The sequence below is a fragment of the Eschscholzia californica genome, unplaced genomic scaffold (assembly GCF_041429995.1).
Source record: "Eschscholzia californica isolate CP2 unplaced genomic scaffold, dmEscCali1.0.p SCAF_4, whole genome shotgun sequence".
In the NCBI taxonomy this organism is placed as follows: Eukaryota; Viridiplantae; Streptophyta; class Magnoliopsida; order Ranunculales; family Papaveraceae; genus Eschscholzia; species Eschscholzia californica.
Genome location: NW_028238461.1, coordinates 3,676,048 through 3,702,664, shown reverse-complemented (window position 1 = coordinate 3,702,664; position 26,617 = coordinate 3,676,048). Strand labels below are relative to the sequence as shown.

The window sequence follows — 26,617 nt, the reverse complement described above, 5'->3', positions numbered from 1 at the left end:
GAAAAGCTGAAAAGCGTATTGAGATGATCAATACAAAAGTGGTAAGTATATGGTGGATTGATAGATATAGAAGTGGTGGAAACAAAAATAGTAGATAGAAAGGTGGGTGGGTATGGAGGGGGAAACGGAACACGGAAGTGAGTCTGAAAGTGAAGGCAGAGATGGAGATTTACTGCGTACTAAATAATTTTACGAGTAAATTATGTATATAAATAAATGTTAATATAAAAGAAAAGTTTAAACTTTTTCATATACACTTTCACTTTTTTGAAGTTATCAAGCTAAACATGTACATTCTGCAGATGAAACTATAAGATAAAAGAGTCTGCTGACCTTTGAAGTTATCCAGAGCTTGGACGGACTAACTTTATACTGTACAGTTTAAGTATAAAGAACATCTTTCTGGCTATTAATACTTTTGCTTCATCTTTCGAGAAAAGTAACAGATTTTATGCAGCCCATGACAGTTAGGGTCTGTTAAAGAGGTTTACCTTCTAAAGAGTTGGAAAAATCCGGAAACACTCTATCCCCAACTTGAAGTTGTGGTCGTTTCAAATCATCATCTTTATGTCCTATTGTATCCAAAATCTCATACCTCAGCAGGATCCCAAAGAAAATCTTCCCCTGTTAAAATAGCAACTCAGTTATAAGTGTTCCAGCCCATGAACTACTTTTGTTGCATCTGATCTACAAGATCCAATCAGAGTCATACTCAGAGGATAACCCCATTGTTTGCTCTGCTTCTATCGAATACGAAGTTACGATTTAGATGTCACGTTAAAGTCATCCGTAGACACTTATTGTGTCTTATAAGCAAATTTCATATGATTAGTGACCAAAAATACATTCAATGAGATATATCTTTGAATAGAAGTAAAAGATAATCCAAAATGAAGGAAAAAAGTGAAGGTTCAAACGAGGAAAAAATGGAAATCAAATTAGAGATCTTAAATTATTTTTCTACTTGGTAAATTTCTCCTACAAGGCCTACCAAGATATCTGGAGGGTTCAATCCACCATTCTCCTCAAAGTCACATTATCGAGGACAAGTATGTCAGTCTCATTTACGTGAGAGGTTTTTCACATTATCGAGGGGAAGTATGTCGGTCTCATTTTCGTGAGAGGTTTTTCACTAACCTTCGTTCTCCTAAATGAAGCTAACGTCGCCAAAGGTTCAGTTGACTTCTGAACTTGTTCCATTTGAGTGTCGAGATTAATCATCTCGCAGCGTTTGCATCCACCTAATGACTGGAATAAAAAGGAGATATTGTTAGATGACCTTATTGTCAGACAACAGGGCCAAATATGAGTGTATCAGCTGTAAGTTATGGAAGATCAACTAAGAAAACATAAATATATAAATAAAAATTTCCCATGAATTTTGGTATTAGTTTAAACCTTGCACTTAGTGGTGCCTTAAATTGACGGAAAAATTTCAAGATATCACCATGTCATTGCTTTTTTATCATACTCGTGAAACTTCAAACCTTCTTTTTCTCGAACAAGATGAATTTATTTTAAGAATAATTAATGTATGGACTTGGTTATCAACCAAACCAAGCAACCCCAACTTATCATCTAGGAAGAGACTACATCCTCCCAATTTTAAATAAAATCCCTATAAACCATTCCAAGTGTTTGCTAAGCGTATAAGACTACTCATCTTACAAAGTAAAGCTGGTGAAGTCTAGTACTCTCAGATTGCTCGAGAGGGCGTATGGAACCTAGGTTGTCGTAAGAGCTTAACTTTAGTAAGACCTTTTGGTGCGCGATAAAGATCGCATTATCTACCCCCTACACCTCCACAATAAAGTTCGTTCTCGAACTTTCTTCTTGTAGATCCATGAAGGTTGAATGACAGCTTGCTTGGTCTGCCAGATTTCCTATATATTCAATGCAAACATTTGCATACATTGAGCTACTAGTTTGGGTGAAGAAGGAACTCCATAGAATCCTCGGAGTTGCCAATGGATGTGTTCATTTTAGGTTAAAAAACCATCTCCGAACACATATGTTAGCCAAAAGTTGGCTGTTTAAACAATTGAGGCGATTTGCATCATTTTGCCATTATCAACTCTAGTTGGTTCTTATGGTAGATGAGACGTGACACCTGAAGAGAAGTGCCAGTGGGTTGTAGCAGGTGCAAGGTGAGGTATCTCTACACTTTTGATGATTCAGCACCCCCTATACTATCACGAGATTCTGTTCAAGTGCCATGTCATCTATCTATTGAAGGGTATCATTGCCTTTTCGTTTTCTTCGTACACATAGATAACAGGAGATTACTCGAAAGAGTCCCCTTTTGCTGCAACCAGAGCAGAAACACTAGTGGGTGGACCAGAGGAAAGATATGCTGCTGTGATTGTCAAGATTTCGACTCTCAGTTATGTTAATGGACTAATGGTTGAAGTCGACACAACACATCGTTTGAAGGACTTCTTTCTCTTGTTTCATTTGCATCATGTTTGAGGATTCAAATAAATAGCGTGACTGCAGTTTTGCGAACACTTCTCCGATCCCCCTAGCAACTCAATGGAGGCACTCTTCCTTAGAAAGCTCTGAGATAACTGCATAGCTTATGATCCTTTTTAAGTGTGATATGACTTAATCAAACAACTTATGACCACCCAAACGCTCGCCTAACTACGGAAATTAACAAAAAAATAATAGAAGCAAGTTCTAGCCTATTAAATTAACAAGTAAATAAAAGCAGAGGTGAGTAAACCATGCAAACATAATAAAATTCTAATGTGAAGAATATCCTTAATGGATCTTGATTCGTACTATTTTATTACTCAGGTTCCAAGAGCTTACCATAAATAGTTCCTTTCCAATCATAAGAGTTCTCCAATTATCCTCTTCATATGGCTCTGCTCCAGATATTACTAAGTTGGGACGAAATCTCATTGGCTCAATCTGAATTGGCTGTGAAGGAGTTCCTCTTTGTGCATCTGTCGCCAACAAAACACGGTTTCAGCCAACTTCGCCTTAATGAATTTTAAAGGAGTAACTTGATATGCCAAATGTAAAATGTCATAATATAAGGCTGCTACTTGTCTAGCTGCCATTCGCAACCTCTTACATTCACTTCTTGTGCCCATAGGTGTTCCTGGTACTATTGTTCTATTTAATCTTATTTATTTACTTATTTATGTGTTACGGAGCATCTCCTCTTTTATTGCTCTATTTTGGGTTGTAACAAGAAGATTCATGCTTCACTTCAATTATCGTACTTATGCTTATCTTTTTCCTATATTATAGTTGTCATTACTTCACTCCAGTTTAACTATCATAGCATGCATGTAATTGTCATCAGCACCAAGATAGCTGCATATAATAAAAGACTACATACAAAGAAATAACCAGAAACAAGTACTAGCACGATAGATGATTTAATGACACATGCAATATCGACTACTATGTTCATGCAACTGCAGAACTCTCAAGTCTTACCATACGTCCATACTCAATTGGTTGACAAGAACTTGTGTTTAGATGGATAAGAATTAGAAAATATCAGGCCTCCTGGTACATCTTATAAGATTCTGAATATTTTCAATGGAGCAAAGACAACATCTAACTAACAAAATAGAACAGGACTATATGCCACACCAATAAAATCAAGGACTTATTTTCTTCTATTCTAACTTCTAAATTATACAAGTTGTAAAACGTAAAACAGGATAGCAAATGAAGAAACGTACTAGAGATTATCCTTGTATTCAGGTCAGAGACACTCTCCTCGGATACAAGTAAGAATTGGGCCTCATTGACAAAATTTAGTTTGTCCTTGACATCTCTGCACGAGCCTAAACCGCCGTAAGCACTCCTGGAGGAACAGGTCTTGGAAGAAAAACATCGCAGTAAAGTGCACGGACGACCAATGGCATTCGTGAACCAGTGGTTAACTTCGTTGCCATAACACTGCACTTCATATCTAGTACAAAATCAATATCAATATGACATTGACGGAAAGAACAACTATCCAAACATAGAGAATATCTTAGTTCTGCCAACCGTCACTGATTGGTAACTTGAAAATTGAGTTAATGAAGAATTACTACGCTTAGGAACACAAGTATGAAACCCAAGAGGTCTCACTTTTTGCATGATGTTAAAAGTCGCTGGCACTAAGTACTCTTACAAAAAAGTTAGGTCAGTAATGAAGCATAGTGGAATTAAATAGAAAACTAAAGGTAACAGCTAAAGAACTAGAATAACTAGAAAACAAGTAAAAAAAGGGATAAATAAGAAGATCCACATGTGTAGGGCCCGATTAAGAGATTCCTTCTCCTAAAGAAATCTAACAAATACAACTTTTTTTTTTGTTTTGAAACTTTGAATGAATTATATTAGAGAAAAACTATATATATACAAAAGGGATTGGGAGGGTCTTAGGATCTCTCACGATACCCAAGCCCCCGAATGTAAAACTACATCTCAAAAAAGAAACATTCTTAAATTTGTCTAGCTTCCTAATCCAAGAGAACAAGGTGCCTTTGATGTCTTCAATATCTATGTTGCTCGATAGGTTCTCCTTGAAAATTTTGGATTAGGAAGTAACTAAGAAACCAACAATTACAACTTTTGTTGTTCTAATATACTTTCTTTCTACACCTAAGTAAATAATTTAACTTTTTCAGAGAAAGCAAGTAACTAAGAAACCAATCTTGGTTGTTACAACTGATATTACTAAATTTAATGGGTCACTCATTCATTTTCTTCGCATCGATTCCGATCTATGATACTATCAGAGTGAAACAAGGGAAACAGAGTGTATCCGGCATTTAGTTATTCTTAGGAACTTTCAACATAGCATTTCAGCCTGAATAGTCCGCATTTGATGTTCAGAATTCGAACACCTCTAAATCATAGTTTATTAGGGATTTCAATTAAACATGACATATTTGAAGTCCTCATTTAACTTAAAAAGGTGAAATGTTCAGCTGCAAACCTCTGGAACGACAATCCCACTTCTTCTTCAATTTCACAAGCCAAAGCTGTTTCAAGATTAATCTGCAGCTCTGCTTTGCAGCGAGGTGACTTCACACATAGCATTCCACCGAAAAGGTCAATGTAGGTACTAATAAGACACATTTCTGGAACCTGGTCGAACATATCTCGTTTACTTAAATCTTATCCAACAAACATAGATAAACTGTAACAAGTTGCAAATTTGTAAGTAATATGAAAGATAAAGACATAATATCAAGTCTCAACAAAAGAGAAAACGAGAGGGAGGGAGGGAGAGAGAGAGAGAGATGGAGGGAGGGAGGAGTCCAACAAAACCACAAGGACCATAAGGGTGTTCAGTTTGGACACGAATTCACAGTGGGATGGACAAAATCAGGGCACTCATAAAGGTGAAAGTTTGCAATGGAAAGTGAGTTAAGTATTGTCATGATAAGTGGTGCACTACCACTCCCTTATAGGATATATACCCAAATATCTCTTTATCAGCCAATAAAGAAGGAACATTATCGGACTCCAGACATCAGAATCAGGAAGGATATTGGAACATAATACTTGGAAGAAACGTCAATGATTGGGAAATCCAAGATGTGGCTAATATCTTGGAAACCATCAATCAAGCCCAACTATCTGAGGATGAAAAATCAGTAAGGATACAAGGGGAGGAAGAGAACCTATCAGTCAGAGAATGCTACAACAGACTAGAAACTGAAGACGCGATCACCCATAGAGGCACAAAGAAAATATGGAGGAAGGACATACCTCCTAGAGCCAGTTTTGTCCTTTGGGCTGCAATCTTCGAAAGACTACCTACTGAAGACTAGCTCATTAGAAGAGGCATAATCGGACCAAACAGATGTGCTCTGTGTAAAGCAGATGGAGAATCTAATAACCATCTCTTCCTACACCGTCATCTCACAACTAAGACTTGGCAATTTTTCTTAAGAAGTTTCAACCTCACATGGATATGTCCTAGAAACATAAAAAAGACTGCTTAACCAATGGAACAATCAACCATTTCCAAAACAAGGAAAACAAGTGTGGAATCTCATACCTCGTGCTATCATGTGGACCACTTGGAAGGAAAGAAATAGTGTCATCTTTAAATCTAAGAAGATAAATTGGGATAGGGTCATTTTTGGTGTACAAAGCATCCTATACAGTTGGAGTAGAGGAGACCCTTGGACTAAATATATATCTTTCTTAGACTTCACTGTTTCTTGGGAGGCTCTATTAACAAAATTATAGACCTACCAAACTCCTGAATCTCCCTAGACTCAATATGAAGTTCTAGGGAGTATGAACATTTTTTCTTTAATTTATTCGAATTAACCAGAGAGAGATCTACGAAAGAAAATACTAATCAGACAAAGACTTCATGTAGAAGAATTATTAAGATGTAGGAGAGAAATTTGAGAGATTAAGCTATTGTGAAGAGATTTGGCAGGTGCAATGTTGTGGACTCTCTTTATATTCTCATCGATTTCTAAATTTACACTGAAACAAGGTACGAAGAGAGCCATGTTTGGTTTATGAAATTGACAGTGACAGAAGGTGTAATAATGAGATTTTAGTTTGTTATCAAAGTTCATACACACATATGGACATAGATTACCTTCTTCTGAGTAAGAATTTCCCCACTAGGGCTTCTAAGCAACCATTCTCTGTCATGCTGCAATCCTGCCCAAATTTTTATACGAGTAGGATAAGTTATTAAAGCACCAATTTTTTTTCAGAAGTTTCAGAATTTTAATTCCTGGACAAAACTTATTGTTATTGTTTGTAAATGACTCCAAATAGATAATAAAGAACAAACTGATTGTACTGAAAAGCGGATACAAAACTAGAATCCTACATTGTTAATACAAGCCTTTACATGAGAACAAGGAAGTATAGTAGACGAACTGGCACCCAGTAGAGCATATTCAATACATGCAGTTATTCTGAAATCAAAGCTCTCTATTGACCTAGAAAGTCTTCAATCAGGAGACTCTCGATACATTAATGATCAGTGTGTATCTTCCAGAATTTCATCACCGAGATTCTTATAATATTCTTTGCATAAGAAAGAATGACTACAAACCTTGAAACATACCATATTGGTCCCCAAAAATTATTCAGTTCTAAGCATACAGGAGTACTAACTGAAACCTTAAATGCAGACGTACTGAAAGAGTTTTACTTCAAAGAATATGTTTGATAGAAAGTAGAAGGATACCTGTATTACTCAGCGGCCAGCTAACAACACTAAATCCTGCACAGGATTTTATTGGGTATACCGTAATGGACTTCAGAAAAACACCTGCAGTCAACGTGCCTTTCAAGACTTGGACATTTACTCATTAATGCGAAGTAGCATGCAGTGATAGAGAATTAGCGAATTCCTGCTCTGCTATTACAAGATATATCACAAGTATCTAAAAGTATATCACAAGTATCTAAAGTATACTACAAGTATCTAGAATTACATCATGAGTATCTAAACTCATTTGCAAGAACAAGGAAGAATATAGTAAAAAAGTTTTAGTGAGATAACTGTTGACAATGCCGAAAAAACATGCAACTTCGTAAACATGGAGAATGTTGTAACAAGATACAAACAGAAACAGATGGAATTCAACTTTCAAGAGGTTTCAACATAAAAAACTATGATGAAGAATGAATCAACAACTTTTAATTCGAACAAGTTACGACTATTGGTACTTCTCAGAACCTCCTATCTTTCAAAGCAGAAACTTAATTAAGTGTTTTATAACCATATGTATAAAGAAAAAGTTGTCATTTTTACTTGAATTTGCAATTACATCTTAAACATTAATTATCCCTCACCAAAATTGAATCTCACAGCTTACTCGTTTCTAATTTTCCGAGATTTCACTGGTCAATGGTAAGTGCATAGATTCTAGAAAGGCTGATAATCCATGGAACAGCCCAAAAGGTATATTAGGATATTACGTTTTAAGCGAAGTACGGTCCGACACGACAACCAAGAAAACAACACGCTCCATGATCAGGTAAGGTTTAAAATTTTGAAAACTGTAAGATTATTTAAATTCTGTCTGACTGGTCTTTTAATTTACAATTTATAAGATTGGTGTTTTGTTTTAGGGCCTTAACTGCTGCCTTACGTTTCTAAGTAAGTTGCAGAAAAACTAGCTGGCGTTAATAAATGGCGAACACCTACTGTGTTTGACATTGGTAACTAGTGGTTGGGAACCTGTATTGCTTGATATATCTTAAGTTACACAAATCCAGAGTGCAGAAATGTAGAAAATCAATATTACGTAAGCACACATACCAAACTATTAATTGTAATTTAAGTATTCCCCTGACCTGATTTAAAATGTGTTGGTATAGCATCCAAACCAATGTTACATGGTACGTGGATCGCTCTGGTACGTGGTAGGGGTACATGTACGCAGTATGCTACCATGTGAGTATCGGGTACGCTAGGGGTATACTTATTCAGTACATTTTTGGTTGCAGTAAGTTTTGGACTATTTTCCTAGACAACATATACTCTTTATGATGCATTTGTAATAGATACAAGTATACAACTACTCTCAGACAGATTATCTCCATAAAGCTTATAATCTAACAAGTACATTAAAAAATATTCTTGTAGTTAACTACCGAACTAGTCGAGTTTATAGATTTTTACGAAGACTTTTGGGTTAATTAAGACTAAAAATTCCGTTACGCTCATTTTGGAGTATTGGATAGTGAGCCCACCCAAAAAGGGTATGGGGAATAGGGTACGCGGTACGCAAGGGGAAGGAGAGTATCTTGTAACGTTGATCCAAAGAATTATTACGGGTATCTCAGAATGATAGTTGTCGTCCACGTGTATATGTACTGAAATGAAGTCTAGTTGACCAGCTGATTGCTGGCAATGTGATGCGAAAAAGAAGTTTTATGTGCAAGTCACTTAGTCTGGCTTTGCTTAAAGAATTTGGACCTGGGTTAAAACATGGAACCTTGTCTCACATATTGGCTATGGGTAAGTATGGGCCTAAATTGGTTGGTGGAGAGACTGGGACGAGCTAGGGCGTGCCCATGCCCATGCGGCCATGCCGAACCCTAGGGCGTGCCCATGCCGAACCCTAGGGCTTTAGCTCGCAAATGGTAAGGAACACCCATAGCTGGAACACTTGAGGGCTTGGTAATGGTGAACTTTCAAAGTCAGGAAATCAAGAAGAGAATTCAGGGCCATGCCAAAGAAAAACCTTGTACTTTCTTTATTATTTTTTAGTTTTGTGCATGGATATATTATCTGATGGTTGACGAACTGATTATGAAGATTTAGGTTGAAAATTTAGTGTATGGGATAATGGTGTATCTCAATCTAATATACTAGACTTCAATATAATTGTCATTATTATGGTATGGTAATTCTTCGTAATAATGACATATATGCATATAGATTTGTTAATGGCCTTTATATAATATATACATGTCGAGAAGGTCTGACAAGTCCCAGATTACCCCCTAGTCCCTCCCCGCTACTCCTCGGTCGACCGACTAGCGTCTGGTTCTGATTTCTACAGCTTCAGGTGGAGTTTCATTATTATATCACGTCCATTCAAACTATATTGAAATTTGGCACTAAAACTTGAATCTTTGAAGCAAAGATAATTATACTTCATGAAATGAATACCAGATATGTAGAATACAAATATAAAAGACAACAAATCTGGGGACTATAGGCGAAGTAATTAGATAACAAGGCAAGTAGCTTTGATATGACATGTTAAAGTTAAACATGTGCCAAAAGGCTATACTAATGCATAGTCGAAAAATCACCTTTGCTTGAGAATGGTGTTGACCTTTCTCTCGATAGGTAACCATTTCCTGCTGAAGTTGGTACAGAGTCGGATAAAAAAGAATTCGTCAAAAAGCTGATAAATTTCTGCACCACATAATTGTAACAATCCGTTAGTGGGAACAACTTATTACCCAACAGTACGCAATGTGATAAGTTCCTAAAACTGGAGGACATAAGAAAGCGCAAAACCATGTACTATCAAGAAAAGAAACTTCAAACTTCGAATAATATATTGATTGTTTTGAATCTAGCTCGTCTGAATTGGATTAGTCTTAAACTAACTACTCCAAGTCGTTTTATGATTAAGCATTTTGTTTTTCCAATCGTCTTAAACAAACTAGTCCAAGTCGTTTTATTAGTAAGCATTTTGTTTTTCCAATCTGAGCAGCTGAATCGTTTTTCGATGTTCAACTAACTTGTCGGAGACGTAGTAAGCATTTTGTTTCTCCAATCTGAATAGCTCTCTCTCTCTCTCTCTCTTTCTCCCCCCACTACAAGTGCAGGGGCCAATAAGGCAGACCAATCGTAAAATGACTACTCCATTAGTCCACCCCACCCCCTCACCTTTTTTCTCAAGAGCGTGGCTAAAACCAGAGATAGGTAAACCTCTGCTCAAAAAATAAAATCTACTATTTTGTGTCAGCTGAACAGAGAGAAAGAAGGGCATCTTCACAAACCTAAAAGTGTGAGTTGGTCTCAACCAGACAGAGAAACATCTTTACTCGCGGAACTAAAAACTACTTGTTTGTCTCAACTGAAAGGAGAGAGGAACATTTTTTTTTTGAAAATCTGAATTAATATTAATATGAAAAAAAAGTGGTATAATACAATGATAGGGGTACAATACTAACACGAAAAGATCACATCATTATTTCATCCCACTTAGAGATAAAGTCATAGTATGACTTTCCTTTTGCCCAACTGGAATTCTTGCTCCAATAGTATAATGTGCAAGAATGTCCTCCACGTCAAGGCTGTTAGATAAGCTTACCCCCTTAAAAGTTTTGTCATTTCTATCTTTCCAAATAGCCCATATTATGGCTGAGAGAGTTTCCTTCTCTGTACTCCACACCTTTTTATCTTCCTCTTCATCATTAGGCCCGAGCCCTTCTAAGATTTCCAGCATAAGGATAAAGATGGGGACTTCCCAATCATTGAGATTTCTCCGCAACGTTACCTCCCAAGCTTGCATGGATCGGTTATAAGCTTGATAAACTGTCATCTCCTTTCTAATGGTAATATGGAATATGGCTGGAAATCTGTTTTTGAGTGCAATTGGGTGACACCAAGCATTGTACCACAATCTTATACTCTTGCCATTGCCTAGACTCTACTTCGTGATTTGATTAAAATCTATTGTGTTCTTTGAGATTCCCTTCCACACCCCACAACAACCATAAGTTGTCTTCACAATCTTATGGGACCATCCACCTTGTTCTTCCCCATATTTTCGGCTATTATAGTGCGCCATAGGGAGGTTTTTTCCTGTGCAAATCTCCAAATCCACTTTGTGGCCAACGAGTTGTTCATAATCTTCATATTCTTAATGCCCAAGCCTCCTTCATGTACCTCTCTACAGATTAGTTCCCAGGCTACCCAACATATCCTTTTAGACCCCTCTGAGCCGTCCCAAAGAAACTCACACATCTTCCCCAATCGATTAATCATTGTTTCCCATTAATCATTGGAGAACTGGGAAGTAAAAGGATACATAGATGAAGTTGGGTTTTAAGTTGGTCATGGGTGTAATAGTAAATTAGGCTATTTATCGAAAGAATTAGGGAACGTAGATGAAGTGGGGTTTTAAGTTGGTCATGGGTGTAATAGTAAATTAGGCTCATTTTAGATGATGGGCTGCATAATTGAGACTTGTGTTATGCATGATCTGAAATGAGCCTAATAGGCCACGAACTCAGATGTTTTACTAAATCAAGATTTTCTTGATGAGTCTCATCTCGTTCTGTCTATGTTCTGCCCTTCTTCTGACTAGAATGAGTTGTTTCACTCCATCCACAAAAGTTCGATTGCTCGGGAGTAAAGTGTCAGTCGCTGGGTTTGAAGCTTGGACCTCAATGACTCTGGCCTAATTGCCTAGCTCGACTTTTTTTTAATACTTACCCTAGCTCGACTTCATAGACCAATTCATACGAGGATTTATGGCAGAATAAGAACGTACTAACTAAAAAAAATTTAACAAGAGAAAAACTAAAATCTGCAACTTAAAGGACATAAGCTTTACCTTGGCATCTTCAAAAGTTGACATGTATCCAAAGGATATTCTGACAGCTCCTACAGGTTTACCATTTAGTATGTCATTGTCATCCCAACAAATGTGACCAGCCTAAATTTTGAAAAATAATAAAGTGAGGATTTATGTTATGTGTCTGAGCAGTACAAGTCTATCCAAAGCTCAGCACAGGCAATTATATAAAGTACCTCAATATTGGAAAGAAGATCACTATGAGATAAGCCAAGGTATTTTGAACATGCACCAGGGTTGCAAAAACATCCAGTCTACAAAAAGATCATAGTTGTCATCATTCCATCTACATCGGATATGTTGAACATTTCGTTGTTGGTTCTATTAGACAAATAACTCATATATAATAAACTACATTTAATGATAACACAACTTTTTCGGAGAAAACGATTAAGACAGTTGAGAGAAAATCAATAAGGATCAGTGGACTATTGCTTGAGAGAGAAAAAACCAAAACTAAATAAAACAGCATTGAAACACGACACATATCAATTCCATATAAGTGGTTCCACAGCTAACCTTCACCATGGGCATCCTAGAGATGGATTTTATCTTGCTGCTAACCTTCACCATGGGCATCCTAGAGATGGATTTTATCTTGCTCTAAAGCGTCTCTATTTTGTACTTTTTCCATGTTGATTTAATTTCATTGAGTAAAGGTATTTCGAGCAAATATGGTTTCTTTCGCTACCATGATAAGCAACAATGGGCTGAGATACTCATTTGATGTAATGTTGACTGATAGACATTGCGGTGTATGCCGTGTGTGTGTGTGTGTGTGATAGTTGCTTTATAGCAGCAGGTGCTCTTTCTTTCTCGATTTGCAAAGAAATAGTGTGAAGTCCAAAGAAAAAAGAAATAAACAGCAGAATTACTATCTCCGAGAAGAAAGTACCCGTAGCTGAATTCCGGACAAAGAAGCCAATTTTTCCACTTCGCGGTATCCAAACCAAGATCCATCTGCGCGTTTCAAATTGAACGCTATTGTAGGACCCCATTCACGAGATGATACCTTCGGAGAATTAAATACGTTAGAAGTTTGAACTTCGCATAGAACTGAAAGGGAGGCACTAAATAACACGAATTCTCATATAAATATCATTAATGCAAGAAACATGTCAAAACATGTGGAAACTATGCAAACGTAAGCGAACCTTGTCCGAACCCGTCAAAACTATGTGCAAATCTTACATACTCTCTGTAAAGTTGTGCAAGCCTTACTGAGGGTGCTAAAGCCTCATAAGCTATAACAATATATGGAACCTTTTGGCAAAAGAAAATTGGGGGTATGGAGTTTTTTCCTTATTAATTCATCAAGGAATTTGACAAGTATCTCGAGTGAACATTAGTTTTATTAGACTAGGGAATTACAAGTGGGAAAGGTACAAAGTTGAAAGAATGAAAATGATAGAAATAAAAGAGGCTGGAGCTTTCAACTCTTGTAACCATTGGCGGCCTGTTTCTTAAGTAGTTGTTACAGTATTCCTAGAAACAAAAAAGAAATAGCATAATAAAAAATACAAAATAAAAGGATTACAATACAAAACACTATCTTTTTGGTATTGCAGTTTTCCTTCGAACTCCTATACAAATGTTATATGGTATCATAGAGAGCTTGCAATCCTTACACAGAAAAATTAAGCCGTCAAGTTGTCCAATATTGATTTGCAAACTAACCTTTGAATTATCTCCATATATTGTGCAAAAGGGAACATCATTTCCATGCCTTAAGGACGATAAAATTTTCCTCACGTAAATGGAAAGAGCTGATGTATGCCTTGGCAGAAAAAACATGAAGTATTTTCAAATCAACATAACCCGTTAAGCACATCAGAGGAACAAACACTTCATTCGCAAACAAAAACTGAATATGGGCATACCAGTAACCAGATAATGACAAAACCAGTAAGAAAAAGTACTTTCCAAATCAAAATTGGATTCATGGCCCCGCAAACATCAATGCATGTTTTTCTGAACGGTCTGTTATTGTGATGGAGATATTGCTTCCAAGGAACCGGTTCTTCTCAATATTCTAAGGCTCGTACTTGCAACAAGTTAATGATAGAACATTTTAATCGACTTTTTGTGCAACAAATTTTCAGAATCAGTATAATTGGCGATGATTGCTCCCTAGGCATGTGTGAAGAGATATCATTATTGTTAGATGGTTCTTAAATGGATTGATAAAGATCTCGTAGTGTTTTTGGTTTTGAGAAAATTGTGTTGCTCAAAAGGATCAAATTTTCTTCTTGAGCTATCTTTAGTCAGACACTCAGACTAGAAAAAGTATCGTCAATATCTGCAAGTATATTATTAGCTTCTCGAATAGGTACGAATGTGATCATTATCAATCCCAAAGTCAAAAGTATCGCCATATTCACGGCAAGTGACGCCTAAATTATGCAACCATACTCCTAGCACTTGATATATAATCATTCTAAGTCCGCAACCTCACAAGTAATAACATCATGATATTTTAGTCTGCATATTCATACCCTACTGAGATTACCCGTTGTTTGATGATATTCTACTTTTAAACCAAGAGCTTGTACCAACCTTTCAGAAACAAGGTCCTCTTTTTGTTCCAATAGATCATCACATCACAAAACTTCGCTGCAGTTGTAAACCTCGTCTTAAAAGTGCCTTCTTATGGAAGAAAGTGGATTCCTTTACAACAATTCTACCTGGTAAGCGAATCACTCTGTTACGTGGTATGGGTACCTGTACAGGATACATTACCATGCCAGTATCGGGCACGTTAGGGGTATACCTATTTGATACGCTATATTCTATAGGGGTACGCTTTGGACTATTTTCCCTCCGTGATGCACACATAATAGATACAACTACTCTATGACATTCTAACTCCATTAAATTCAAAATCTTAACCCAACCAGTCGAGCGATGTGGGGCATAAAAAGGGAAAAGGAATGGAAAAAGAAAATTATTGTATTAATTTTGTTATTAGAGTAACAGAATTATGTGAATAGGAAAAAGACATGTCTAATATTTATCTTTATTTTATAAGAAAATAAACCTACAAGTTGGCGTCTTTAAAGCACATTAGAGTACCTCTTTTTTACCTTACTTGTATTTTTGTAATTAGTTTATTAAGGATCGTTATTTGGTAATAATGTTTTTTACTTCTTTACAAATATCTAAATTCGAACATTGATAATCTAGATCTATTAGCAAAACCCTCGCTCTCGTGTTGCTTAATCTTCTATCTCTCTCTACGATTTCTTCTTTCTCAAATTTCATTTTGATTCTAGTGGTGAGAACCTAAACCGGTTCTTTATCAATTGGCATCAGCGCCCAACTAATTATCATTTTACTTACACTAACATTATCGCTCAAATATCATCTTTAATCAAATACTACCACTATATCACATCATATAATCACATCAGTATAGTAGTTGCCATCATTAATTCAGTTCTTTATATCACAACACGGTTACCATCATTGTGCATCTTCACTGTAAGTTTAATATGTTGAAGGAGACAACAGTCAGTATCATATCTTGAAGTAGAGTGAACATTCCTTAATTCTAGGAACTTTGTAAACAAATTTTCCTAGATATAATCAATTTCCGTAGGTTAAGGTATTTAAATAAAACGATAACTAATTAAATAAAAACAGCTAGGACTCTCCAAGCATGGTATAGACCCTTCAATGGCTCTCACGAGAATCTTGGTGAGAAATAACAGAAATTTCAGTACATGCTCTACGATTGTAACTACTACTACTATACTAGTAAAGAAGATTTGTGCACTTTCAGTTCTTATGAGGATCCAAATTTTTTATAATCTATTCAGTGTAGTGCAGAAAAGAACAAAGGCCAGATAAGTAGATACTAGTAGCATGCCGCATGTTTAGAATTATGTGGTACTTTAAGGTTTCGCATTTGATAAGATAGCTCTTACACAAAGATTTACCAACCATGTACCTGTCAATTGCCTCTATTGTCAAACTGTTGATTATCCCAAATCCATGACGAATGGAGGCTACGCTTAAGAAAGATAGTGTTCCGTCCTCAAATGAATCCTCGATATCCTCCCTTCGCTTAACGAAGTCAACGTCAGCGATGGAAGCCGATACTGTGCCTGGAAATAATTACATATATTGAACCCCATATTAACGAAATAACAGGAAATGTCAAATCTAAGGGACTAACTAACCTCCACTGAAGTACGTCTTCTTCAGTAACTTGGCCGCTTCTGCTTCAAATAAGTTTTCAGGTTAGCAAACATAAGTATGAATAGGTATAATAATGATAACTGATTGAACAAAAGAGTATGTCAACAGATAGCAGTTGATAAGTAGGTAGATGTAAATGCCTCGACAAGACATCAGTAGAGGGCTACACTTTGATAAATTAGTAGGACTTAAACTAAAAGCAATACCTCAAACCCATAAATTTTTTTTACTATAGTAGTGTTATTAATAAATATCAAATCACGAAAACATTTCGTTCTCCAAGTTAAAATTCCTAATGACCAATGGGAACTACTTACTCCTTCAAAAGACCTAAAGACCTACTAAAGCTCCTAAAGCGTGCTTCCTAGGATATTTAAATAAATAAACAAAACGTAACTAAATTAGTTAAAGGTAAACTAAATAAATAAAACAAATAACTACTTAAATTCATAGTGAAACTGATCTAGCACAGCGGAGGAACACAAAAGTAATAAATAAAAGCAACTCAAAGTAAATAAAAAGGAGTAAGAAAGTAAATTAGAGATATAATAACGTGATGATGTATTTATATCATCTAATGAATAAAAAAGAAGAAACAAAAGGGTCGTTGTATAGGTTTGACCAACCCATAGGGCTTACCTATTTGTAAACTAACTCTATTCGCTAATCTGACTTGCAAGAATCCATAAATAGGAATGTCCTAAATAATCTAATTTATCTTGCTAGCTACTAGTTAGTAATTACTAAAGCTGAATTGGGGTGTGCATAGAGAACTGAAGCCTAATATACGGGCTATATCAGAAACCCATTAGAAATGAGACAAAATTGAATTTTCAAATTTTAATTGTTTCCAGTGGAAAATTAGAGATTCCATAAGCCTAACTAATATAATGACTGAACATCCAACAGTGGTAAGAAAAAGAAAAACATCACAATATTGCAATAGAGAAAGAGAACAGACTTATAACGAAAAATATCCGAAAGTTACGGTTGAAGATCGATGAAGCATGCAACTAGAAGATCTCTAAAGAATATGGGGCTCTAGACTCCTGAAGGTTGTGACACTGGCTCCAAATGTGCATGTAAGTTTATCGTATGTTGGAGAGGTCAAATAACGCCAAAGATAGTACAGGTACCGCTATCATAAAAATCAATTGTTTGCCTTTCAATTCAATATATAATTCCAGCATTATGGATCAAAGAAGTAAAGGGGAGCAATTGAATATGGAATCCATACTAAATTGGTACATGAAGGGAAGTAGTAACCTACTGACCTCCTCAATTGTCTAGGTTGAGAGTCTGGTCATACTCTAACCTTTACACATTAGTGTGCCTTTGAATGTAGTCGATATTATGTATTATTTGAAAATATGGTTTTTTTCAAACAAGAAAATTATTAAAAAAAACATGCAGTGATGTTATATACCACCCGTGTTGATTCTGCCAAATGACTACTATAAAAGAATCTAAGATGTTAACAATATGTATTCTCCCTGTTAAACCCGCAACCGCAAGCCCTTGTTATAGAGTATAGACATTCTTATTAGTCTATTAAAGAAATAAGGAGTTGAAGTTTTAAAGTAGTTGCATATAACAATAAATCAAGAAATGTTAAATTATGTAATCATTAAACAACAAAACAGTGTACAAGTTCAAAAGAAAAAAAAGAAAAATTAAAGTAACACGTCAGAGATGCTTGATATGGATCAGATTTCAGGATTGCCACATACTAATAAAAATGATATCCATCCATTATAAACTAAAGCATTTGCCGAGATGCTACTTACTAGTTCGAACAATGAGAGCTCCAAGTCCTGTTGGATAGCCAAATATCTGCACAACAGTCATGAGTTGAAATCAACTTAAAAATAGAGCAACCTCTTACAATTTTGCTTGGAGAAGTAGATACATACCTTATAGAATGATACGACAACAAAGTCAGCTGGAAATCTAGATAAATCTGGAGGTTGTGTTGCACATGCCTTTGCAGCATCTATCAAGACCATCCATTGTCCTCTGGTTCCAACATTTAAACAAAGATAAAATCTAATAGGTACAAGTATGATGCACATCATAATCAAATAACTGGACATCTACAAATAAAAATTTAGAATTTTGAAAAGAAATAACAGTAAACGCCCCATCATGTTTACGCAAATTATAAATGGTCTACTTTTTTTTTGAAACTTTGAGTGAATATATTAGAAGAAGAAACTATATATTTACAAGGTGGTGGGAATGGCTATGGAATCTTTCACAATATCCAAGCCTCCCAATGATTCACTACATCTAAGAAAGGTTTATTTTTCTCTAACTTCCTAATCCAAGAGTAGAGTGTCTCTTTGATGTCTTCGATGTCAACATTGCTTGAGATGTTCTTTTCGTTCAAGATTTTGTTATTTCTATCCTACCAAATGTTCCAAACTATAGTCGCCGGCACAAGTTACCAAACTTCTTTTTTCTTCTTCCTCTTACAGAGGCCTTCCCACTGAGCTATCATCTGAGAGGCCGAGTTTGGACTGCATCCCGCGACTGAAAGAAAGCCGATGAAGAACTGCCAAATGGATGAGGTTACTCTGCACTATAGGAATAAATGATCTATGCTTTCCTCCTCCTCCTTGCATATAACACATCTGTTGGAAATACAGAACCCTCTCCGTCTAAGAGCATCCACTGTTGGAACTTTCTTAAGGAGGAGAGGGTAAGACTGTTAGAGATCAAAGAAAGAAACCAACTCTTGGGGGGGACTGCTTTGTGCCAAACGACTGTTGAGAAGCAGGATTCTAGCGCCTGGTTATCAATGTCAAGTCACTTATAGCAATTCGAGGCTGACATAGCATCCTTATCCTCTGTCACCCATACATTTTTATCCTGATGTCCCGAGAGGTTTGTACCATGGAGGAGATCCAATAGACTCACATACTGGTGGACTTCATAGTCGTTGAGATTTCTTCTGAGGTTTAGCACCCAAGTTTGAGTTTCACTATTAGAAGCGTTGGAAACCAAGATATTCTTCTTTCGTGCCACATTGAAAATCTCAGGGAAATGCAATTTCAGAGGTTCAGGGCCTAACCAGACGTCTGACCAGAAACTAATCTTCTCCCCGTTCCCTAGCTCCCATTTAGTGATGTTCTGGTAAGGTCTCAAGTTAGCGACTAGACCTTTCCGAACCCCACAGCCAAAAGACTTGTTCTTACAGTTTTTTACCCACTCCTCACTGCTCTTCCCATATTTACTCCAAATCACCTGTTTCCAGAGGGATGTACTATCTTGGTCCATTCTCCATCGCCATTTCATGAGCAGAGCTTGGTTCATGATTTTTAATCTCTTGGCTTCTAGGCCTCCCTTGCTCTTGCTGGTGCTAATCGAATCCCAAGCCATCCAGTGAAGACTCTTCTGGTCTTTGAATGTGTTCCATAAGAAGAAGCTCATCTTTCATTGGATCAGAACTATCCCAGGGGTGAACCTTAGATCTTTTGTCGACTTAGTCGAAAATTGGGAGGCTTTTATGTTTTCTATGTAACCCCTAGCTGTTTTTATTTTCTTTTTTTGCCCCTTGAGGCTCTTGTGTATCCTTTTCCCTCAGTTTTCTAATTTAATCAAATTATTCAAAAAAAAAAGAAGAAGCTCATCTTTCTGTCTATCTCCTTTAGAACTCCCATGGGAATTGTGAACAGAGAAAGGAAGTAGGTTGGCAAAGCTTGAAGGACTGATTTGATAAGAGTTATCTTACCACCCTTTGACAGTAAGTGTCCTTTCCAAGCTGTTAGTTTTTTGTTGATACGTTCAACCGGGTCTCAAAGCTTTTTGGAGTTTGGACTTATATCTCTCTCCTAATGGGAGACCAGGGTAGGAGGTTGGTAGAGTTCCAACTTGACACCCAAAGTCCTTGATCATTTCATGGGTACCATTTGATTTGGTTCTGAAACCTGTTACCCATCCCTTTTCCTCTGCTTTTTGCATGCAGCAACTCAAGACTTCAGCTACCAGTAAGAATAACAATGGAGATAAAGGGTCCCCTTGGTGTATATCTCTTGAGCATTGAAAGACTAGAGATGGGTTCCTATTTATGAGGACCGAGAAGGTTGTCGAGGATATGCAACCATAAATCCAGCCTCTCCATTTGTAGCTAACGCCCATCTTTTCCATAAATTAATACAAGACACCTCAACTGATTCTATCATAAGCCTTGTCTAGGTCTGCTTTGAAGAGGAAACCTCGCTTCCTATCCTTAATTCTTGAGTCTATACGTTTATTGGCCACAAGAACCCCATCCAGCATTTGTCTACCTTGTACAAAGGCTCCCTGGAAGGGTGAGATTATCTCATTGATCACTTTCGATAATCTGTTAGCCAGTATCTTAGTGATGATCTTATATGGCCCAATTACCAGACTAATGGGTCTGAAATCTGAAAAAACAGATCTCGTCTTTTTGGGAATCAAGACAATAAATGGCTGGTTTAATCTCCAGACCAGATTAGCTGACTCAAAGAATTCCTCTATCATAGATAACATTTTTACTTTGATAATTTCGCAACAGTGTTTATAGAAGAAGATTGGGAATCCGTCCGGGCTTGGTGCCTTATCTGGGGCTAACTTTCAATAGCTCCCAACACTTCCTCCTCAGCACATGGAGCCTCTAGTGTGCTATCCTGGTCCGGGGGTAATGTCCTGATATTCATATTCTCTATACCTGGGTGCCAGTAGTTCGGCTCTTTGTAGAGGTTACTGAAATAATCCACTGCGGAATCCACGATCTCCGCTTCGAACAACATTTGTCTCCAACCATGGAAGTGTTGGAGGTGACTTTAATGTCGTGAGATTTCAGTCCAAGAAATTGGAAGCATAGGCTTAATCAAGTGTTGTACTACTACCACTTTTGAAATGATTATGGTAGAAACTACACATAAAGGGATGGAAGTGTATGCCCTCTACACTGTATGGTGTTACAATTTAAATAGGAAACAATAAAGTAGGTATTGAGTTTGTGTTTTACTCACTAAGCCTAATTCTCCAATGCACTAGGCCTCTATAATGCGCCAACTATGCTACTGATTGTTAATAACGTTATGGGGGATGGATACCGAGTAGCCCTCGTTAATTCTTTAGACGTGATCTCTATCAGCAGGAAGCCCTATCCATCATGTAAGCCCAAAAAATAGTCATGAAAAGGTGGTGAATTAAGTGTACCTGCAATTCGAGCCTCCTAGAACTCTTTCAGAATCCTCCTTGATAATCCTCACTAAATCTAGACTAAACTTCATACCAGAGAAATTGCACTCTGAAGGAAAGGCAAATAGATTGTGGACATTACCTGCAAATAGTGATGAGAGTCAATATGTAGGAATACATCTTTTATTTTACTTTAGAAGCTCATTGCAAAGGTATGATTCTCTATTCATGACATTAGCAGCCTCCCTCGTAAAAAGCTAGTAAACGACGATAAGGATGTCTGATTACCTTCAAATAAGAAACTTCTATTTAAATATCTCCACACACATGAACTATTAGATATTCCAAATAAAAATTTTTATTGAAATGGCATGCGAATCGCTTGCTCATCACAGAACATTTTTCCCCTAAACAGATAGAAAAATTATAAAGTCCAACTGTCTATAGTCTAAGAGCCCAAGGTAAATGGGCGGGAGCCAGGGGAGCGGCTGCACCCCTCGCACCCCTGGATAAGCCCCTGTTTCACGCAGAAATCATGTTTCCGCACACCATAAATATATGCATCAGTCTACACTCTACAGAGTGGAGAAATAATTTCTTTTTTTTGAAATTTGAATGAATATATTAAGAGAAAGAAGGAACTATACAAGCAAGAAAAAAGAAAGGGAGAAAGAATGCAAATGAAAACCGACTTCTCGCCCAATTCAAAACAACAATATTAAAAGAAATAATTTCAAGCTTGATATGTTCAACATAAGCAGAATTTGACAACTTCTGAGATCATAACCTATGTTTAAGTTGCATACCTAAACAATAAGCTTCAGAGGTTTCTTCTACGGGAATGGATCCACTTCTTCTTTGTACAGTATGCTGTGATATCTTAACAGAAGCTGTACTTCCAGTAGGTTGTAAATTATGGAGCTCAACATCTTCGATGTCTACAGCACAAGTCATAGCTCCTTGATTGAGAGCATATCTAGAAATTTTGAGAGGAAACCAGGACTATACGAGCAGCATTTAAGAAGGAAACCATACATCTATTGACATGAATAGCAAAAAATCTGAATCTTACCGCCATAAAGTTACTCGTAAAGCGTATAAGATAAAACAAAAGATAACAAGAAAATAAAGAACCAACTATGAGATAAAAACAAAAATATAAACAAAAAGATAGATAATAAGCCCCACAATCTCCACATTCAACGACATTATATAGTTGATTCATACTTAATGGAACTGCTAAACAGTTCCATCTGCCTCAATCTTTTCCGACAGCTTTGAATTTCACTTACTCAACACCCTATCATTATGTACCTTGATAATCAAAAGAAAACAAGAAACGCTGGTTTTATCCATCCAGGAGACTAATGATACTGGTAAAACATAAGAATGTTACACATATATAGCAGCTTATAATTGCAACTATGGTCACAATTAATGTGGCAGTTCATTATTCCATCTTTTGACAACATTAGTGTGAAATTCTGCTGGAAAGCTATAATTCTTTATTCAGCCGTGATAACACGTAAAACTGTGCAAGGACAGATCAACACGTTGTGCCTCATTCCTCATAATAAGCAGTGGTAACTGATAACATCTCGTTTTTTTTCTTTTTAAAAAGTTTGAATGAATATATATTGAAAAAGAAAGTGTGTACAAAAGTTTTAAGGGTTTGGTCTTGGGATCTTTCACGACATCCAAGCCTCCCAGTTACTAATAAGTAATAACATCTCATAATGGTGTTCCTAACATTAAACCAAACTTCCATCGTATCTACCATACTGGCATTATACATTTATACTATTTTTTGAGAATATACATTTATACTATTGATCCCTCGCATATTATAGAGATTTTCCCTTTCACTTTGACTTGTAATCCGTTGATTAGATAGCACAGAATAATGAGACATTAGGCGTATTCCATCAGCTGTGCAATCGGACTGGAAGATATGAGATAAGGTGCCTCTTCGTGACAAATATTACGTAAAAACTAAAACAACTAAAATTTAGAACTAAAACAACAGCATGTCCACTATCACATCAATGAATGCAGTTTTTGTTGGATACTCTCTTATCCCAAGGACACTGTTGTGATTCTCCATTGTATACATGAAAGTGCTCTCCTTGCTCCAAGGGAACGCCTCACCAACTAATTTCAATGCTGCCGTCGCCCCAGAAGTGAATATGCATTTGTATTCTTCAGGAGATGCTTTACAGTAATCAAGAACCTGAGATCAGAACAGTTATATTTACATCAACCCCTTGTTAGCAATTCGTCCTATAGCAAAAATACGACATTGCCATAAGTTCGAGCCGAGAAAATGTATATAAAGTTCAAGAATAAATTTCACTAATCATACTTTCTTAAATCTTGATTCTAACTTCCAAAATATCAACATTAGGACCAAACTTCCACGATTTAACACAAAATTTGGCAATAGGAGAGTTAATCAAGAAGATCCAACAATTTTGGCAATGATCGTTAATGTGATAGAAAGCATATACTTAACTAGAAAAACAACTTAAGCCTGTTATTTGTCAAACTAATTACCTGTTGACGGGCTGCCCTAACTAGGTCAGAAGTAGATGAGCTAGCGTCACTTTGGCTATCTAACATTGTTTTCACTCAAAGTGAAGGAACCCACCAAGAATTAGAATACAAATGTTAGAAAGGGCATATCAAAAACACCATATGATGGATCAAGGAATGGAAATTTCAGTAAGCATAATGGAAATATTTCGGTTTGTTCGATCAAAATTTAATTCCCTGTGATGGATACGAGGGTTTCCGTAAACGTTGGTAGTGAGATCTTTAAGAATTGCTTCCATCTGCAACTCAGAATACAAAGTTGCTCCACCATGATCCAAGTAAACAAGCTCTGTTAATTTCAAAACATAATACAAATAAGATCAGCTGGCATCAATTTGTTTTGTGTTTTCTTCAAAAGAATAATTGAAATGATCAGAAGAAGAAAACAGATGAAGATGAATATGAACAGAATTCGAACTTTCTAATCTCTTGAATTCGGATGCCCTAATTTGATCTATGTTTTTTGGAGCATTTGGATATCCATAATCGTCGCCGAACTCCTTGAGAAATTTCTCCTTCTCTGCATCCATAATCGTCCAGAGAACAAATCTTCTCGGTTCTTCTCCCTTCCACTGCTTCAACAGTTGGGACTTCGCTAGTGTTAACTGTTATGATTTTTCTTATTCTTACCAAGGGTGGTTCTATGGGCGCCCCTTATTCTTCTTATCAAGGGACTTGGAAAGCTTCGACCACGGCCAATATGGGTCGACCGTCCGTCAGTTGAGGTAGTAAACCGGGGCTCTCCACAAACCCAACAAAAACCAAAAAGTAGTTTGTTGGCGACCCTTCGCCGGGAATCCTTTCGCCGGATATCATCGAGTGACAACAGATTCGGAAAGCAGCAAGCAAAGATTGAAAGAAAATTTTGTGGAGATTTTTAAGATCTTTCTCCCTGAAACCCCTTGTTCGAAATTATGTAGTTCTCGGGAGATCGTTTTTGGAAATACAATTTAAGAAGATGTTGATGAATTAAGTAATGACATGAGAACCAAATAAATGGTAATCAACACTAGATATGATGGATTCACATCGTGAAAATTCATGAATTCACCATCAATTCTAGGGCACTACAATGACAAAAGGACATCATTTTTATTGAGGTTCAATGATTGATATAAGTGACTATCTCCTTGTTCTTCATTACTTAGGAATATTTATAAGATGAAACCTCAACGTATTGTTATGATTTATGAATTTCGGTGGTGTCAATGTTGTGTATTGAGGGCGAAGGGGATGCTTTGAAATTCTACTTTTACCTTAACAAATTGGAATAAGCATGTGTTATGTGTCTGAAGAGGTTACGAATTCCACGATTCGGACTAAAGAAGACTTTATTAGTATCACGAGATCGCTTCGATTAGGTTTGATTCGACAAAAACAATGTTTGGACTTGTACGCAATGTTGTTTCAATCTAAGGATTTGACGTAACAAAAGACATCGAGAAGACGAAAGGGAAATAAAAAAATAATTTATCTTCGCTCAACAACTTCAGTCTGACAGACTTGCAGGCTCTCCATATCTCCATATATTTTAGTATAATAAAGTTTAAGACCTTTTGGGTCTTCTCATTTGTGACTTTTAGGATCTTTTCATTTTGTGACTTTTAGAATCCTTTAGTTTCGTTATTGGAATGTTATACTCCTTTACCTTCATGTTGTAATTTACTTCTGTAAGTTCCGTGTCGTAATTTACTTCTGTAAATCTCATGTTGTACTCTAAGGAGTCAAAAGACTCAAAACTATGTAATGTACTCAAAAATAATTATGGGTCGACCATCAACCCTTAATTTTTGTCCGTATTGAGTGCTTCAGAGTAAAAAGGTGTCTCTGCCAAGTATGTTTTGCTCAATCAAATTATTTTTACGTTTTTATCCTGTTTTCAAATAAAATTTAGTATATAGATCACTGTTGAGACTAAAATTAAACATAACTAAGAGACGAATTAAATTGAGAATATTATTTTTCTTTGTGTTTGTAATGTATCACATCAAGAGGGAAAAACGCTTTGAGAGCTTGAAAAATAAGATAAAAAAAGAGACGTAATAAGAGAGTAGTTTACATGTTTTTGTTTGGATTTTGGATCGACTCTATTGTTGTTGATCCGAGTATGAAGATGCCCTCCTCGTTCTTTACCACTCGGTAAAGATGAGAAAGAGAAAGTCTTCTCTTGTGAGGTGGGTTTTGTGTTTTTATTTTTTAAAGAGATTATAAAGGTTAAATCATGTAAAAAAGACTATTTTTCTAAAATATATATCAAATACTTTTTTTTAGTTGGACTATTTTTCAAATATTTGAAAAGGCTAAAGGGAGGTCTTTCATTTTAAGGGGAAGAAAATAATTTATGAAACAAATCCTTTGCAATAATTGTAGGGAGAGTTTCTTTTATTCTTTTTTTTCACGTGTGTCTCGAACCTTTGACTTCTAGGTGGAAGATTATTACCTCTTACCACTCCAACCAAGGGGATGTTTCTTTTAGGTCAGCGCTTTGGGGAAAGCTAAATTGTTTCTGGGGTGTGAAGATTTGGTCAAAAATTGGTCAATTTTGTTTGACAATTTTATTTTGTAAGTTGTTAGAGGGAAATAAAAACATCCACCTC

At 36.4% G+C, this 26,617-nt stretch overlaps 1 protein-coding gene across 5 annotated transcripts; it reads right to left on the bottom strand.

Moving 5' to 3' along the window:
* Positions 1–225: 225 nt before the first annotated feature.
* ABA3 (molybdenum cofactor sulfurase (LOS5) (ABA3)) lies at positions 226–25,307 on the bottom strand. 5 transcript variants are annotated; one of them, XR_015224328.1, is made up of 22 exons: positions 24,439–25,307; positions 24,211–24,309; positions 23,982–24,040; positions 23,498–23,658; positions 22,235–22,404; positions 21,447–21,570; positions 18,170–18,272; positions 18,044–18,089; positions 16,238–16,276; positions 16,006–16,162; positions 13,734–13,833; positions 12,952–13,068; positions 12,233–12,310; positions 12,036–12,137; positions 9,775–9,880; positions 7,190–7,273; positions 6,587–6,651; positions 4,955–5,158; positions 3,705–3,937; positions 2,815–2,951; positions 1,138–1,248; positions 226–624 (listed from the first exon to the last, which is right to left on the bottom strand). XR_015224328.1 is itself a non-coding variant. In XM_086638461.1 (22 exons), the coding sequence occupies exons 1-22, from the start codon at positions 24,548–24,550 to the stop codon at positions 478–480; spliced, it is 2,502 nt and encodes an 833-aa protein (XP_086494587.1). In that variant the 5' UTR covers positions 24,551–25,307; the 3' UTR covers positions 226–477. The 5 variants fall into 5 exon arrangements, 1 of the variants encoding a protein (XP_086494587.1); XR_015224329.1 differs by having other exon boundaries at positions 3,705–3,924; XR_015224327.1 differs by having other exon boundaries at positions 3,705–3,929; positions 4,955–5,106.
* Between the last annotated feature and the right edge of the window lie 1,310 nt (positions 25,308–26,617).

Coding starts and splice junctions, on each gene's coding strand:
- ABA3 (XM_086638461.1), bottom strand. CDS start 24,550: ATGGATGCAGAGAAGGAGAAATTTCTCAAGGAGTTCGGCGACGATTAT. Junction 23,659..23,981: donor TTAGGGCAGCCCGTCAACAG/GTAATTAGTTTG, acceptor TTCTGATCTCAG/GTTCTTGATTACTGTAAAGC. Junction 21,571..22,234: donor CTCTGAAGCTTATTGTTTAG/GTATGCAACTTA, acceptor CACTATTTGCAG/GTAATGTCCACAATCTATTT.